Source organism: Vidua macroura, chromosome 3, assembly GCF_024509145.1.
Source record: "Vidua macroura isolate BioBank_ID:100142 chromosome 3, ASM2450914v1, whole genome shotgun sequence".
NCBI classification, from domain to species: Eukaryota; Metazoa; Chordata; class Aves; order Passeriformes; family Viduidae; genus Vidua; species Vidua macroura.
Genome location: NC_071573.1, coordinates 59,452,532 through 59,470,205, shown reverse-complemented (window position 1 = coordinate 59,470,205; position 17,674 = coordinate 59,452,532). Strand labels below are relative to the sequence as shown.

The 17,674-nt window shown below is 37.3% G+C and overlaps 1 protein-coding gene across 1 annotated transcript in view; it reads left to right on the top strand.

Annotated features, from left to right (window-relative positions):
* Window positions 1–17,674, top strand: part of EYA4 (EYA transcriptional coactivator and phosphatase 4) — a 121,194-nt gene that overhangs the window by 47,837 nt on the left and 55,683 nt on the right. The window contains exon 2 of the mRNA XM_053973114.1: window positions 7,968–8,017. Coding sequence (XP_053829089.1) covers window positions 7,968–8,017 — 50 coding nt within the window. The remainder of the gene's footprint in view (window positions 1–7,967; window positions 8,018–17,674) is intronic.

Sequence of the window (17,674 nt, the reverse complement as noted above, 5' to 3'; positions counted from 1 at the left end):
CCTTTCCCCTTTCCTTTCCCCTTTCCTTTCCCCTCCCCTTCCCTCCCCTTCCCTTCCCTTCCCTTCCCTTCCCTTCCCTTCCCTTCCCTTCCCTTCCCTTCCCTTCCCTTCCCTTCCCTTCCCTTCCCTTCCCTTCCCTTCCCTTCCCTTCCCTTCCCTTCCCTTCCCTTCCCTTCCCTTCCCTTCCCTTCCCTTCCCTTCCCTCTTTTCTTTTCTCTTTTTCAAAGGGAGCCAGGCCCACTCTCCCAGCTGCAGGGAAAAGCGTTCTCTGAGCTATTAGGTAACTCAGGCTGAAACAAAAAGTGCCATTGTAGTATGGCATTTGCCCTGCCTGACCCACCAGTTAAGGGAAGGCATATTTCCTTCTTTCATTGTACACAAACAAACAAAAAGAAAAAGAGAATGCCAGTTTTTCCCACAGTGCATGCATAAATGCTTTTCAAAATGTACAAGTTAATACTTTATAGGTTCCAATCGCTTAAATCATGACTGGACTGTTACACTGTTACACCCTCTGATATTTTTAGTGCACTTGTGCCAAAGGCAGTTTAAAATGTGTTTTTAAAATGTTTGCAGGTATAAAAGATTTTTAAAATGCTTAGAGCTCTGAACTGTTTGGACCCATTAGTCATGTTGCAAAAACAAACACATAGGAAACCTTTCCACTAGCAAGAAATTACCAAGGAAGGAATGTTTAGTCCCCAATAGAATAGAATATGAATAAGAAAATTGAGGAGTTACAGTTGTCTCAGATCTTATCAATCATGTCACCTTAACGATACCTTCATTCTCTAAAACTTCTCAATAGAAACAGAGTTTTATATTTTATATATATAAAGCTTTCTGATTTATGTTTTACAAAGGCTTGTGTTAATGATAAGACTGTGCAGTGTGCTCAAAAGAAATGATCATTATAGTCTCATTGGAGACATGAAAAAGGCATTTACCTGGATTGATTAAATTCCCATTAACTTCAATGTGTATGCAATGTGCACGCCAGCAAGAGTTCTAGTGTGTCACTGCTCATCATTCCAGCCTGGTGAAATAAGATCTAAATGAAATGCAGCACCTCTTTGCAGCTCTTTGGGCTTTCCATGGACTGGTTCCTGGTTTGTCCAAACTGTTCTCAGCAGCAATTTGTACAGCTGAGGCTCTAAAACATGCAACTTCCATGGGAGCCGTCTCTCTCCATTGTTATAATCTTTGTTGCCAACAAAGAGGATTTCATGGAGGATGTCATGAGGCACACAGGCTTTGTCCCTCTCTTTTGCAGCACCATTCCATTTCCTCAGTTTTTCCCAACTACCTGCATTTCAGCAGGTAAGTGGAGAGTAGAAGCCATTAATCACAGTTAATTTGGTGTAATTCCCCTCTGCCTGAAATGGATGACTACTCTAGGTCCAGTGAAATACATCTGTATCTTTCTATTATATGCAAAGGAAGCCTTATGTGACAAGCCTAGACCGATTTAGATGCCTGAACTGTAGGTATTTAATACTAAATATATCCCTTCTGGATTAGTTTTCCTTGTGAGTTAGGTGTACCTCTCCTAGTGGGTCTGATCAAAGTTACTACTGTAACTTCATGATGCATTTCATCAAGAACAAATCTATCTCAGGAAAGGTTTGCATGGAAAACAGAAGTGATGGTGGAACAGCAGTGACTTTTCTTGTTCCCATCCCTTGCTTCACCCCTTAGTGGCATGGAAGCATATCTGATGTCTTTGAATATGAAGTCTCCTCTACTGTGCTACAAAAAATGCAAAGGTCAGCATCAGCAGTCTGCTTTCATACCCAAAACTTTTAAATAATTTGCACTTTACTTTCATTAAAAAAATGCGTATTCAAACCTCAATCTTGTTTTGATTAGAGTTGTCAATTGTAGTTGATGGCATAATGATTTCATTACTAAGAAAATAGAAGAGACCACTGAATAGCTAAACCTAGTTTAGGTGGTGAGCAGAAATGTTTCCCCTAGAGAACTAGCTCATATAGACTTTTATTAAGAAAAAACAAGCCAACAACCAAAAACCTCCTTTAAGAGTGAATTTTAATTTAATTAATGTAGCATATTTTTCCTCATTCTTCCATTGCAATCAGAACTCTTGTTTTCAGATCTGCTGAAATATGACAAACCTACTTGAGGGTGTGATTCAGATAAAGTACAGCTATGAACAGTCTTTGCACTGTAAAAAATAGGGGGGGGGAAATCAATTTTCTATTGCTTCAAGTTCTTTCATTCAAGAGTAGGATCAGCGTTTTGGTTTTTAACCAAATGTAATCAGAAATGTAATTTAAAATTGGTTGTGCACAACTATGTTGTCTTACGTTTTCATATGCATTTTAATTTCATTTAATATTGTATTTTAATACAAATTTTAAATTATATAATTTTATTATTGTCACTAGTTTTAAGTAAGTGAAATTCTTATGAGATTTATGGAAGTGTGGCAGCATAGTGAATTACTGTGGAAAAAAAAGTTCAGAATTTGGGATTATTTAGAATTCTTTTTTGAGATGTTTCTCTAGGTCTACTCAACATATGTTTGGTTTTGCAGAAGCTTCATTGAGATTTTGTCTTCACAAGGCATACATAGCTGGAGTATTATTTGAATTCAGTCATCAAAAACTGCTTTACTTTCAAGAATATTTGTTGTTCAGTTGTGGGGTTTTTTAATTAAATCTAAAGCATGTGTGTTTTCTGCATGGCTACAATTTGTGACTAAATCCCAGCACTGTATCTGTAAGCAAACCCTTGCCCTGTTTTTGTTATCAAGCAAATGACATTATTTGTTTTGTGGTATCAATGATGTCATGGCAGCAAAAGAAATCTTTGGCAAATGGTATATACAAAGACATTGAAAAGACAGTCTCCATTAAGGTATTTGTTGTCAAGATGGTTATAAAACTCCATGTAAACTCTGTCAAAGTCAGCATCTAAAAAACATTTCAGGAGAACTACTTTTCTTTACTATTCATTCTCATTGCAGTGTCACTAATACCCTGAGTCATATTCTTCTACCTGGTATTTCCATCAAGTTGTTCCCCTGCCTGTGCCATCCTCTCCTAGAGTTGTTCTACAGACATAGTCCCTTCCCTGGACAGTGAGCAGAGATGGGTCAACTTCCTCCAGAGTAATTTGCTGTAGGGAGTCATTAAGGCAGTGGAAGTGCACTTGCTCTGCCCATACTCCAGAGCAATCACGCAGGCTGAGGAAGAACAAAGATGTGATTTGAAGTTGTCCTTGGGTCTGCAAGAAGTACTTTTCTTTCTTCATTCTTGTCTCCTTGATGTTAGAGTCTCCATAGCTCCACCATGCATAACTGCTTCCTCCAGGCCCAAAGCATTGCAGGCTCTACTCAACCCTGTTGCAACCCTACTGATTTAGGAGGGATCCTCAAGGCCATAATTTTTGCAATAGATGAGGGAACTCAGCAGATTCATTGCCAGAATAATTTAGTGCTGATGTGGCAAGATTTTTCAGCTGTAAGTGTTAGAAGGTTAGAATTTCTCACCTGCGTTGCATTACGAGTTTAATACCACCAGTGTGTGTGTGTGTGAGAACACCTCATGGAGCAGGACCATTTCATGGTTTAACATTTAGTGTAATGGGGTCCAATAAAATCATGTTAAAAGATGTTAATGTTGCAAAGAAAAACATCAGAAGCAAGGAAATGCCAGAATTAATATGGCCTGTGGAAATTCAGCTTCTTACATATTATGGTGCAGATCTTATTACCTGACATCCTAGGCTTTCCAGGGGGTGTCTTTTTTTCCAGTGAATGTATAGTTAGATTTTTCTTTTAATGTTCCTCCCTCTATCTTTGTTAAACATGAAGCATCCAAAGCCCAATTAATATAAAATCCTTCATCATGTAAATATTTATCATATACTTTTATTGCAGTTCTTTGCTGCCTAATAAACGCATAGCTTTTTCACAGTGACCTCAAATTATCAGACACTTTTAACAGTGTTCATATTTGAATTCTGATGAACCAAATCAGGTGAAAGTAGAAATCATATAAAACTTTGATTATTTTTAATAAAAGTTTAAGCCAAATCTGACTTCCATTTTTGTACATAAAAGTAACATTTATACACAATCTTCTAAGTTCAAAGTAGATTTTCCCAGCTTGGATCATTAATTAGGACTTCTGAATAGCTGGAGTAGCAGAACTAGTCCATTGCTCTGGGCAGACTGGTCACTAATGACTTTTGTAGTGACTTTCACAGATGTCTGATGAGTGCTCATGTTTGTGTTTGTGCTGTTAGTCCCAGATCTAGAAGAGAGGAGAGCAAACTGTGGTGTTCCATCTCAGCCAGTCCCAGTATTCTTCTGCTGTTCACACCACACCCCTACATCTGTCACATTTTTTTTTCATTTGGCTTCTCGTCTCCTCTAGTTTTGTCACCATGGAGAGCCCATTCTTCTTTTGTCCCCTGATTTCCATTCCCTCTCCCTGTTCTTTTTTTTTCTGGTTTTCCTCCCTTCATTTGAGTCCACAAGGTACTGCCTGGGTACCCTGTACCCAGGGTACTGCACAGTGGGAGATGGAACTGACTAAGCAAAGAGGGACAGTTTTGATAGTGTCACATTTACTGATGGCATGAGGTTCTCCTGGCACTCAGAAGTAATCCTAAGGCTTGTTCAGCACCAGCATCTTTGAGATGGAGAGTATTCAATGCAGATAGAGTCTTCAGAAATTCAGAAGCCAGACTGCAACAGGAGTTCACCAACAGTGTGACAACAGGCCTTTTAGAATCTTACAAACTGAAATAAATGTGGACTTAATTTCACAGAAATTATAATTCCTCCCCCTCCCCTTTCAGTTTTGGGATTTTGCCTCCAACTTTCAGGTGCTGAAACCAATCAGCAGCACGATGACGTGACATTCAAAACATGAATACAACAATCTGTTCTCACAAATTTTTGTATTTAAACATTTTTAACTGAGACTTTTCAAACATTTTGTAGCAGGCAACCAGAGCAGGAAAGTTCAGTGCAGTTCAACAGAATTCAAACTGAAACTTGAATCTTACTCTTGTGAATGATTCTCAACATGCATTTAACTAAAATGGTGAGAAAACCTGTGTAAACAGAGAGGGGGGAAAGGAAAACAGAGCAGGAGTAAAGAAAAAGTTCTTTTTATAGCATTTAACACATGAGAATGTAAATAAATGTGGTGTTAGTGAAAGTTAATTATTTTGAAAACAGTCAGCAAGGCAGATTAAGAGGTAAAACAGTCAGCTGAAGACAAAGGAAACCATATTTAGTCTTTGATCAGACATTTTCACAGTGATTTTCTGTTCACCTTCAAGGGTGGCATAATTTTATGAATAACAGAATTTGTTTTGCTACTTGAGTAGCCTTGAAGAGAAATGGTGTTCATTCCATATGGCCACTTGAAAGAAAATCCCATGCCTGTTCGTCCTTTAAGAAATAACATTTTTATTTATTAAATCTTTTCTCTCAAAGAGGGACCCTAAAAATACACAATTAAGTTTACATTTAGTCTCAGAGGAAAAGCCAAATCTATACTCTGTGCTTCTGCACATTTCTTCAGATAATGATCATAGATGAACTGCATCATCTATATGCCAAGTGACAAACCTGAAATATCCCCACTTTTTAAGCATTCTGCTTTCATTGCAATATTCTTAAATAAAAAATACTCACTTTTTTTTCTCCCCAAGTTTGTTACATCACACAGGAAGTGAGTGTTTTTGATACAATTGTTCGTGGCTTTTCTGCTATGACCTTTCAACTTTTATCAAAATTTATCAGTTGGGGTTTTTGTTGGTAGTTTTTTAGTTTTTTTTTTTTAATGTTTAATGTTAATTTAATGTTTAATGTTAATTTATACAGATAAATTAGATTGCTTTGTAATGTTGGTCAAAACAAAATGCAGTAGTAGCGTGAGCTATGGTAGGAAAACTCGTCTGTGAGTACCCAATTACTGCATCTCACATCCCTGCCCAGGAAAACCAGGGGTCTTAATATATTCTGTATGTTAAAAGTGCTTGGATTATGTTAATGTGTGCTGCAAGTATCTTTGGGCTTCTGTGGTAGTTGCCCACCACAGGGTGTTGGGCTGATTAAAGTGAGTCATTGAACTTTCCTGACCTGGGGAATGCGATCTGAGCCCTAATGCAAATGTGAGAGACAGTGCTACTGGTGGCAACCACAGAACAGAAAAGGAATTGGAAAGGAATGTATAAATGCCAGTAAATTTAAGAGCAAGGAGATAACAAAAATATGCTGTAAGTGTAAAGGGATGTGGAAAAAGAAGATCTATTAGGGTTTATACTGTATAGCTACTAGGCATATACTTATTTTTCTAATTAATTTTAATTATGTTATTGTATTTTATAGCTCTAAATACATTATGTTTTCAATCATTTTAAATTATATTTTATATGCGAAATGAAAATATTATTTTTCTGGTCAAATCTCTGTAACTTAGTTGAGACAAACTGCCCCTGAAATTAAACACGTCCTGTCAAGGAGAGGCTGTTTGTCATTTCAGTGTCTTTAAATGATTTTGAATATATTTTTTGAACAGTTCCCTCTGACACTGACACTCAGGAAACACTCAGTACAGTAATCTGAATAACTATTTCTCATGTTTGTGTATAAGGCATACTGAAGGCATTTTTCATGGTAGATGGTCATATGCTTTTTTATCTGAAGTACTTTACTGTATTTCAGATCTTATGCTACTTTAATATCAATGTGATTAACATAAAACTATAGCAATGGTATTTGCACCTGAGTGTTTATGAAATACTGCCTGTCAGGTTTGGGTGTCATGCTCTATGAGTGGCTCATCTCTATGAGTGATTTTCCATGGCATTCAGCTAAGGGAACTTATATATATATATAATATTTAGCATTAGTCTAGTCCTCTTTTCTGTTTGGCCGGGTGAGAGTTTTGTCATTTGTCAGTAGCTTCACGTAAGTCAAAGTCACTTTTTTTTTTTTTTCTCTGAAATACTTTTAAAGTAGCAAAAAAGTATAGAAGAGTTTCTTCATGCAAGGTATCCTGAAACTTGTCATTGAACTTGCTGGTTGTAAAGGGAATGGGTTTTTTTTATTGTGTCTCTCACACCAAGTGAGCCCCAGTGAGTGATATTTCTAGGTGGCTTTAAAACTGGAACTTCGAAACCTCCCACAGAGCCCTGGATTTTGCATTAGCAAGCTAGTGAGCAAAATGTTTTTTCCTCAGCTGAAAATGCAAGTAATTTAGATCACCAGAAGGTACAATTAAATTTTTTCTGGAAATCATGAAGATCCCAAGGAGATACCTAATCTGCAAAAGAAAAGTTTTATAATTTTTTTTGACAGTGATGGATTTTATCACCTCCAATCATCCTACAGCAGTGTATTGTGGAGATCAAATTGGAAGCTCAAATTCCTTTTATGTCCTTTTATGTATTGTAAATATGAGTGAAAACAGTGCATGTATTCATTGATGCAATAGGAAAATATAGTTAACATACAGTTAGCAGATTCACCAAATTAAAAATACCATATGAATTATTTAACTAATGGTGTGCTTTGCCCTAGAACCTGGTGTTTATTATTTTGAGCTTTAGCAGGAAACAGAAGCAGTATCAATTGGGAAAACATTTTTTGGCCAAGCTGAGAACAGTATGGCTTTCTCATTTCAAAGAGGGGAACCTGGTTCTTTGGTTTCTTTGTTCCTAGTTAAGACTACTCCCCAAGCTATTTTAGCTGAACATTTAACCCACTAATGGAGCCTGGGGAAGTGCAGTTGGCAGCTGTTCATGGGATAATAATGAAACACACTGTTTAGTACAGCAAACTGCTGCTGTAAAGTGCGGGAAATATTTTATAGAGATCCCTGTGAGCAGGGCAGGATCCGCTTTAAGTTCTGCTGGAATGGGGGGAGCAAGAGGAAGTTGTGTTTCAAGCGAGAGTAACCAGCACTGCTTTGCTCCTGCAGGTAAAGAAGCCGTGTCCAGAGTCTGATGGTTCGGAGCCGCAGAATCCCAGGTATGGTGCTGGAGGGCCGACGTTGACTGACTGTGGTGCGGTGGCAGAGACCGAGGCTGAGCTGTGCCGTGGATGTGTAACATCAGAGCCCCGGAGTTACATTTTGCAAAGAACGAGTGGTTGGATCAGTTGTAATGGTTTTCACTCTGGAAAAGTTTTTTTTCCCTTTTCCTGGCCAAAGATGCAGCCTAGAGTCTGGGTTGTTGAGTTTAGATGATGGCAGAACACTGAATGGTCGCATTCAATTAAGAAAAAATTCCAATTATTAAATAGTGCAGGGAAATCTGTGTGATCAGATCTCACTCTATTCAGTTATCCCTTTTCTGCATATCTGAGTTTTGAAGTTTATTGAAAATATAGTTTATTTCCAGTGTGGAAAACAAATTATTTATTTAGGAAAATTTGCCCTTACCAAAACTTCATTTTGTTTTCACATGTGAAAAACATGCTGTGTTCATAAGCTGGAAAGAAGCCATACATTCCTTTCCAGCAGAGTCGTTTCTAATATCATGTACATGGGAAAAAGGAAATGGATTTAACTTCCATGTTTTGCACATGTTTGTATGTGTAATGATAATTTTGAGCAAGTGAAGTAGTAGCTGTTTTAGAGTTGCATCTTCCTGGTTGTTAGTAAAGTGGTGGATAGTTTTCTTCAACATTTAGTGAGTGCCTTTGTCTTGCTTCTGTAAAGAAGACTATTTCAGTGTCATAAAAGCTGAGAAGCTTTCATTGTGAGGGGAGAGCCACAAAATAAGCCTGACATTTCACTAACATTGTCACTAAAACTCAGAAAAGTTAAATAATTCAAGGTTTGCCCCCTAAACCCATCCTTACCTATATCATAACTATATTCCTTAATTATTGCAGCGGGATTCTCTGGGATTCACCTGCAATATCCAAGGCCTTTATAGTATCTATGCCTTGAGCTGCACTGTGCACCATCTGAGTTTCTTGGATTAGGACATATCTGTTATTAATATGTGTTTTCATTTGGTTTGGTTAGAACTGAAAAGGGAAGAGATAGTTCAATGTCCAAGAATGCTTTCAGCATAGTCAGTAGCAGTTTTGACCTGGACTTCAGTGGAAACCTACTTTGCCCTTCAGTACTCATAACTTGTAAATGAAAAACTTACCTTCTGTGCTGCTACTTTGGATTAAAATTTATCATGAAGGTCAAGTTCTTTCTGAGTATTTTGACACCGTGGACAATCCCAGCTTGGCATAGCACTCATATACAAGTGTGTAGTTTAAAGTGTTGTGATTGCCCAAATCTATTGTATCTCAAGCCTTTAAAAACTATGAATTCCAGTCTGATGTAATTTCATCAAAGTGTGATGAAAACAAACTGCAACAAACCTGAGGACCCAGAACGCAATGTACTGTTACTATCTCTGCACATCAGGAAATTTCTTACAAGCTATAGTTAAAATCTTCATGCTGAGTCTGAGGAATAAGATACTTTTTTTTTTCTCCTGAACGTGCAAGAGAACCCATGTTACCAATAGTCAGTCAGGTAGTTTTATTTTTTGAAGTGCATTTTCCAACAGAAACACTTTTCATTTTGAGCTCTGCACCTCAGCTGGAGGTTATATCAGATAGAGTTGAAATTAGTGTTTCAAGCCTGAGTATATGCAGTGCTGTGTATACAGCCTGAAGTGGGATTTTTTGGTTGCAATGTGACTTTTGGTCTTAGAGAGGAATGTCTGACAGACCTTGGGCTGGAGCAGCACTAGAGGGCTCTGTGTGGCACAACACACTTCAGAGCCTGGAGCAAGGTAATTCTTCTCTAAACAAGGCTTAAGTGAAAACACTGCACATAAAATGAAACATCAGCATAAAAATGAATGCTGGAGACACACAGCCTTACAGAATAGCTCCTGGCTTGGGACCTAAGGCCAATATCATTCATTTATTTAGCTAGCTTTATAGTCTGTTAGTTTTGGATTTGAAACTATTACAATAAATGCAGATGGAAAGTGTTTTTACAGTAGGGAAGTAATTAAATTGGGTGTGGGAACTTTGTCAGGAGAATTCTTGGAGTGACATGTGTGTATCAGCAGATTCTTTGTCTTGCTTGGCCTGGGTTTGTCTTTTAGAAAGAAGCAATCAAACTGCAGATGTGACTACTAAATTTTTTTAAGGGATGTACTAACCTATGCAGCATATAAAAAAATGCTTTTCAGAAGTGACCAGCTATACATGCAGTAAAAATCAACCTTGCCAACATTTATTTAGACAAAGTGCTTGTTGTCTTAACAGACAGGTAAATTGCACAGAGGGAGAGGGATCTGTAGTTAAGAATTGAGGTTATGGTGAGTAGGCGAGTTGTAAACACAAAAGGAAACATATGACTCTGCAATGTCAGTGACAGACATTTTGATTCACAAACAACTTGTCTTACAAATTCTGTCAGAGTTTCTTGGGAGTTTTTTTATCAAATCCCTATGAAGGGGTTCTGAATATTTCCTTTTATACCTAGGTAGTGGCATTATACCTTACAGTGGTGGTACTGTGGCTGTATCAGTGTTATGGCATTCTTTCGTCATCATTCTGTAGTAAAAGCCAAATTCACCCTTGAAGCCTGGATAGTCATCCAGTAATGCAAAATGCTTTCTGGGGATGTTGGTGTGTGACACAGAGGCAGTGAATACTTGGTACTGGCCGGCTGCTCCACAAGTCTGGAGCAGGCAGGAGCAGCATGATGGACAACTCTGACCTGCTGGCCCTCTATCAAATTCACTAGCAAGGTTAGGGAGAGTAGTTCCTGTCTTCACAGCCTATAAACATACATTGCTCTTAATTTTCTTATATGACAGGCAACTTTAAAATGGGATAAATCCTGAGTGTTCTGAACAGCTCCTATGTGAAATTTGATGTCATGCAAGAATTGCTGAAGTCTAGTGTAGTGCTTAAAAGTTAACTTGTTTGCAGTTATCAACGACCTTCCTTTTTACTTAAATAATAAAAAAGCCATTTTAATTCTAATAAGGAATAATTTTGTTGCCCTAAAACCTGTGAGCTGCACTTAAAACCTCATACCATGTGACCTTTGGAAATGCTAAAATTTGTGTTATTCTGAAGTCTGGTAAAATGGTAAATATGAAGTCTGAGATTCCTGCTCACACTCAGCAACAGCATATTCTATTTGGCCACGCATCCCAGAGCAGCATCTTTCTTTGACATAGCCGTCTGCTTGATGAATGCGTCTCTCCTACCCCCAAATCCTCCTTCTCATACCACCAGGCCTGCCAGAGATTCCACTCTAAGACCAAAGTCATGTCAGGAATTGAGGTATGGGAGTAAGTATTGGTTTTTCTGGGCTATAAAATGAAATAGGGAGGAGAGAAATTAAATGAGGGAGTGGAAGTCACTGCAAAAGGAAATTCAGCAGGGTCTTCTACTTCTTCCTTAAAGTTCACTGATTATAGGGAAAAAAATTCATTTTTTACCATCTAGAGAGGATGGAAGACTGCAGCAGAATGAAGAGATTTTTCTGACACCTTAAACACAGGGTTTTTTTTTCCTGTGGGGTAAAGGAAAATGGCTGAATATTTCACATACTTTCCTTCTTTAAGCTATGATATTTATGTTGTGATGAAGCTGTCTATAGGAAGAAAGGGAAAACTTGAAGGTTTTGATGAGTAGTTTTGTAAGTTAGGGATAAATGCTGACAAATCAACTTAGGAATACTTAGGATACACAGTGTAAAAAATACATTTCTTGTGTATTTGCAGATGGGATATTTGTATTAGTGAGTTAAAATTAAGCCCTGTAGAGCAAGAAGAACTCCACTTTATTGCATGATTTTTACTACAAACCTGTAGATCCAATATTTCCAGTAGTATTCATTCTTCCTGACTTTTCCTTTACATACTCTATAAAAAAGTTATAAAAGCAAAGAAAAAGGAAATTAAGCCAGTCTTAAGTAAATCCTCCCATTTAAAACTTTATCAGATGCTGTAAGAAGAGTGTAAATCAGGGGCACTACCATTACTGCATTGAAACTGGTTAGATGGGGTTCATCCCTATGTGTTACCAAACCACAAATTCACCAGTGATGATCACTGGTGAATATTGAATCATATGCACAGATCAAGTTGCCAGATAAAGCAGTTATCCAAAAAAGCACACAGGGATTTTTTATGTGTTTAAAAAGGCCTCCGATATTTCAATTTAATATGGATTTCAGTGAGGTTCTTAGCGTAGATGGCAGCTGTTCATCAGATGATTGCTGTTCTGTTCTTCAACACCCACACTTCTAGCTGCACCACAAAGTAAGATTTAAAAGATATGAATTCCTGTTTCTGTTTCATCTTAAAAGTCTTTCTTAAAACTTTTGAATGTGAAGTAGGCTTTCGCATTTTCTCACTGGTCTCATTTTGATACCTACTCATGTTTTTTAATTGGTCAGGATACAGAGTACAGATACACATCCAGAGACAATTATTGTCATTAATGCATTCACCAGTAAATAGATGGCATTGAATGTTATGAGAGCTACCACATTTTTCCCACAGTTTGTTTCCTCTGCAGTTTGGGCTCACTGTTGTGGATGCAACATTCACTATGTTCACTGGATCTGAGCTATGCTAATGCTGCATGTATGCATTACCAAACAGTGTTTCCATGACCATTCATACACTTAAAAAAAATTAAAATAAAAGTAACATATATTTTCTGCATCTTATTCCAAACAACCATCTTCATCCAACAAACAACCACTGAACCATCATGTTTCATTCTCATTGGTTTCAACTAAAATACACCTGAGATTTCTTCCACCAACTAATTCCCTCAACAAGACTTTAACAGTCTTATCTTAGAATGATCACTGTGATAGTTCATTCTTTCAGTCAGGCATTGCCTGGCCTGTATTTACCAGATCTAACACTGTAACTCCTGAGCCCAAATCCAAGATTTACAGGCACTTGACAGATTCTGTGATGAAGCTTTCATGCCTTTTCCATGACTTTGAAAGCAGCTGACTATCTGCATACGCATTCCTAGTAGAGTGGGATCAGCAGTACCTTCCCATTCATTTGCAGTTCAAGAGATGAACAGCATTATTGTTACATAGTAAAGAGGGGTTTGCAATTAAGCCGCTGAGCAAGAAAAGCTAGCAATAGCTATGGAAATTGTTATTAAAGTTTCAGCAATTATAATACAAAAAATAAATAGTATTCATTGTGCAGTAAAAATTAGCAAATCAGTCTACCTGGCTTTCATATGTGTTATATAAACACATTAGGCTCCCTAATTTTCTTCTCATCCATGTCTGAGAAGCTTTTTTAGAAGGTAAGGGTTTGTTGTCTTGTGAACCATATGTAGCTTATCTTGACCAGAGGATAATGCTTTTCTGAGTCAGAAGTGTAGCTCCACTGTATCCCATATTGAATAATCTGTAGATCATTATGACGTGATAAATGGGCTTCATATGAGGAAATTAGTTATTGAGAGGACTCTGATTTACACTTTGAAGGTGAGATTCCTTTGATCCTGAAGTAGACATGTAAGGTAGGCACTTTTGAAATGCCATTTATTTGAACTTCTTTCTATTGACACCTTACTGTATCCCTCTTCCCCTGGGAAGCCATGCAGACTCCACCAGCAATCACCTGTTGCTCTGCTGATTTATTGTAAGACCAACTAGATACACAATTTGACCAAAGGCAATGAAAGCATTTCTTTCTATTTTACAGATTCAGCATTTCTGCAAAACTGGTCAATTCCAGAAGGGAATACCTGCAAAAATAAGATTAATCTTTAGCCAGGAAAAAAGACTTTTTGACTGGCTTCTGGTATTTCTTGGACTTTGAGCAGGCTATAAGGAGAAACAGACACAGCGAAACAAATTTTCTATGAAAAGACAGAATAATTAAATTGAAAGATTGTCATAAGTAATTTTGAGGACTGGAAGAAAAACTAGTTAACAAGAGGGATGGTATATGCCAGAGTATAGCATTCATGTCAATGAGGCCACTACAGTTACAAGCACTTCACCTAAGAGAAATGTTTGGCAGGATCAAGCATAAACTACTCAGTCAAGACAGTGACTGACAAAAAACATACAACAATTTTCCAATTTTAAAATAACTACATTGTGGAATAAGATTTCTCATAAAGACTACATTCTGGGACACACAGACTTAGCTTGCAGAGAATGTTTTATACAAATCTGGTATTTATTAAAGTTTTGTGCACTCATTTAGTCTGCATGCCACTTAGGCAGTTGGAATCAATCAAAGTAACGTGTTTGGGAGATGATTCTTCACATACGTCTAACTGAGTGACACACAGCAACCATGACAATTGTACTACAGTTCCTACAAGGAGTAGTGCCTTGTTACATGAATTTTATTTTCAGGCATGTAGTTTTCAGGCAATGCAAGTCTCTTCTTTTTTTTTTAGGTCAGTCTGTGTGGTGTCTCTCTGCCATCTGAGCACTGATGTTCTCATTCTTTAACTTTAGAAATTCAGTCTTCTGATTACCCAAGGCTTATTGAAGCTGGTCACTGTCTGCCCGTCAGGTTTTGTTGGCTCTGGTTCAAACTCCCAAAGAGTTCTAAAAATGTGTATGATATATTTACAGAAATTACAATAATCTATTTAGAGTGCAAATACATGGTAACTGATGACATCACAGGGAAGTATTTTAATGGTTTATATTAACAGATCCCCATGGCTTATAACAATAAAAGTAATGTATTTTTTTATATTTCGTGTCTATTAAAAATTCCTGGGTTTTTTTTAAATATTGGGCATCACATATTTTCTGTGATATTAATAATAATTTATCCCTGTGATCCCAAGCCAGATCATGTCACTGTTAAGATTTCCATTAACCTGAGTCAGTGATAGGTCAGACATCGGAATGAATGAAAGCAATAAAACCTAAGGGTTTTTTTTTTTTTGTCTGTTTGTTTGGTCCATTTTGGTTTGGGGGGGTTTGTTTGTTTGTTTTATCACCACATTGAAAAAAAATTGGATAAACAAGATTCTACTAAAAGTGTTAGTGGAAGTAATCTGGAGATTTTGGAGATCAAAGTGCCTTGTGATTTTTGAGTTTGCTAAAGAGAGCAGGATTTCTGAATTAATTAATGTATCCATCAAACTTTTATAATGGTTGAATCTGCAGGAGTATCTTAGGGTAAATACTGGTTTTGAATTAACAAAGGTAACCTAGGATTACACGCACAAATGTTTTTGCTTGATCCAGTAGTCTCTTAGAGCCTTGTCCTAAAATTTTAACTGGATTTTGAGGCATAAAATAACAGTGTTTGTTCTTCTTACCTGTGCAGCATATGTAATCACAATGAGAAGGAGCTCTGTTTCTTTCTCCCGTGGTCTATTTTTTGCTCTGTCATATCACGTTACAGCAGTACACAGGAGAACTAATTCAGACTCTCCCAGCTTCTTTGACCTCTTGTTTACTCTAAATATATTTTACCATTCGTGAGCCTGGATAGTAAAAGTATTTGACTCCACTTACTTTGCACTTCAAATATAGCTGAAAAAATTCCAAGAAGAATGCAGACAATAAAAAGGAAATGGCCAATGAGATCCAAATCACCTGTTCTGAGATTGGTTTGCTTTTTACATGAATCACATTTTTTCTCAAATATTTTTAAGCATAATTTCTTGGCTAGATGTTTCACATTTTAAATGTTATCAGTCAGTCCCATGTACTCAGTAAGCATTTAACTAACACCATGCAGTTATTATGCTGTGCTCATATTTAACATACCAGAATTCACCTCTTTACCATCTTACATGGCCCTGATCAACCATTAGAGAAAAAATAAGTAGGAAATCAAAATAGAATTGTCATGGTTTATGCCCAGCTAGCAATCAGCTAGCACTCAACTTCACCCTCCACACACCCACCCCAGTGGAATGGGGAGAAGAATCAAAAGTAAAACTTGTAGCTTGAGATAAAACTTGAAACAAAGTAAAATATCTAATCATACTAAATAATAATAATAATAATAATGATGATGATAATAAAAGGAAAAAAAAAGTACAAACAAGTGAAGCATAATAGAGTTCCTTACTGTTTGCTGACTAATGCCAGACTCTGTCCCAGAACCCAGATAATTCCCACTTCTGCGTAACTCCTCCAGTTCATAAGCTGGGCATGATATTCCATGGTGTGGAATATCCCTTTGGTCCATTCAGGTCACCTGTCCCAGCTATGCTCCCTCCCAGCCTTTTTTGCATACCTCCTCACTGGCAGAGCATGAGACAAAAAAAGAAAAAGATCCCTGACTTAGGGTAAACACAACTTACCAAAACCAAAACATTCTCATGCTGAATCCAAAACAATGCTGCAACAGCTACTGAGAAGAAATTAACTCTCTCACAGCTAAGGACAAGAATGAACAAAAAAAAAAAAAAAATCCAGATAAAAAGAGACCACATGCAAATTAGGTGATTGAGGCCTCATGTAAATAAGGTAATTGCAAGTTTGCTTCATTTTTTCCTACCATGTGCATCTTCCACACATTACACAAATGCATGTGTAAGCCTGCTGTAATATTTTAGGCTTTGTTTCCCCTCCTTATGTTAAGACAGCCTTATCAGAGAGCATTTCTGTACCTCAGCTCCCTCCACACTCAGCTTAGTCTGAGCACCAGTCAGTGTTGTTCTCCTCTGGGAGCAGAAGTCAGAGGATCCAGATGACAAGGAGGGAAAGAGGCTCTTCCATAAGCAGCATCTGGCTCTTTGGCAGATTTGTCAAGCACTTCTGCTAATGGGTTTGGATTTGCCCAGGGGTCTTTTATGTGGTTACATTGCAGATGGTCTGTCTGTTCTATCTTCTCCTTTTGAACACTTTTATTACAAAAAACCCCAAACTGATAAGGTTCTTTATAGGTCTCACAAGATGCCTGTGCAGGCTCTTTTCTGTTAGTCATTGCAAAGCTTTCCATATATCCAAACGTGTGTCTTGAGTTTTGTTGGCAATTCGGGATTTAGTTCTCCAGTTTAACTGTCAAGTGATATAATTTACTGTGATCTGAGTTTGTATTATTGTCAAATTTCTTTGGAAATTTTTTAATATCGTTTGTAGAGAAGAAGTAACTTTACCTCCCCTTAAAGCATTAAATATACTTGCCTTCCACTAGCCATCCACCTTTGAAAACATGAGTTTAAATCTGGTTTTGGTTAAATGTGAAAATTACCATGATGGTCTCAATCTAATTCATAGGGGATTTGTGTCTGCCGTTTAAGAGAGGCCCAGGACTGAAGCAACAAGTCTGTGGGAAGGTATGCTTGGCAGAGCTATGGAGAAACGCACATCCAGTGCCCAAATAAATAAAGCAATTCCATGGATCAACTTTTTAACAGAATTATTTATTGTGTAGTGCGAGTGCAGAAGAGGGCAGAGAGGGAGGACATCCTGTTTGGTGAATTCCGTTTAAGTTCTCTTTCAATTTATAACTAAATCTCTATCACTTTAATTTTTAAGGGTTTTGGGATTTTATTTGCTTTTCAGTGAGGAAGTAATTGGCAGGTGACTAGACATAAGATCATGTTTTATTCCTATGTTATTTCAGGCTTATGTCTTATTTTCCTTCTAATTATATAGATTAAATTAAATAGAAAATAAACTCCTGTGCTCTCAAAGATGAAGTGCTTTTCATGAGTTTCTCAAAATAG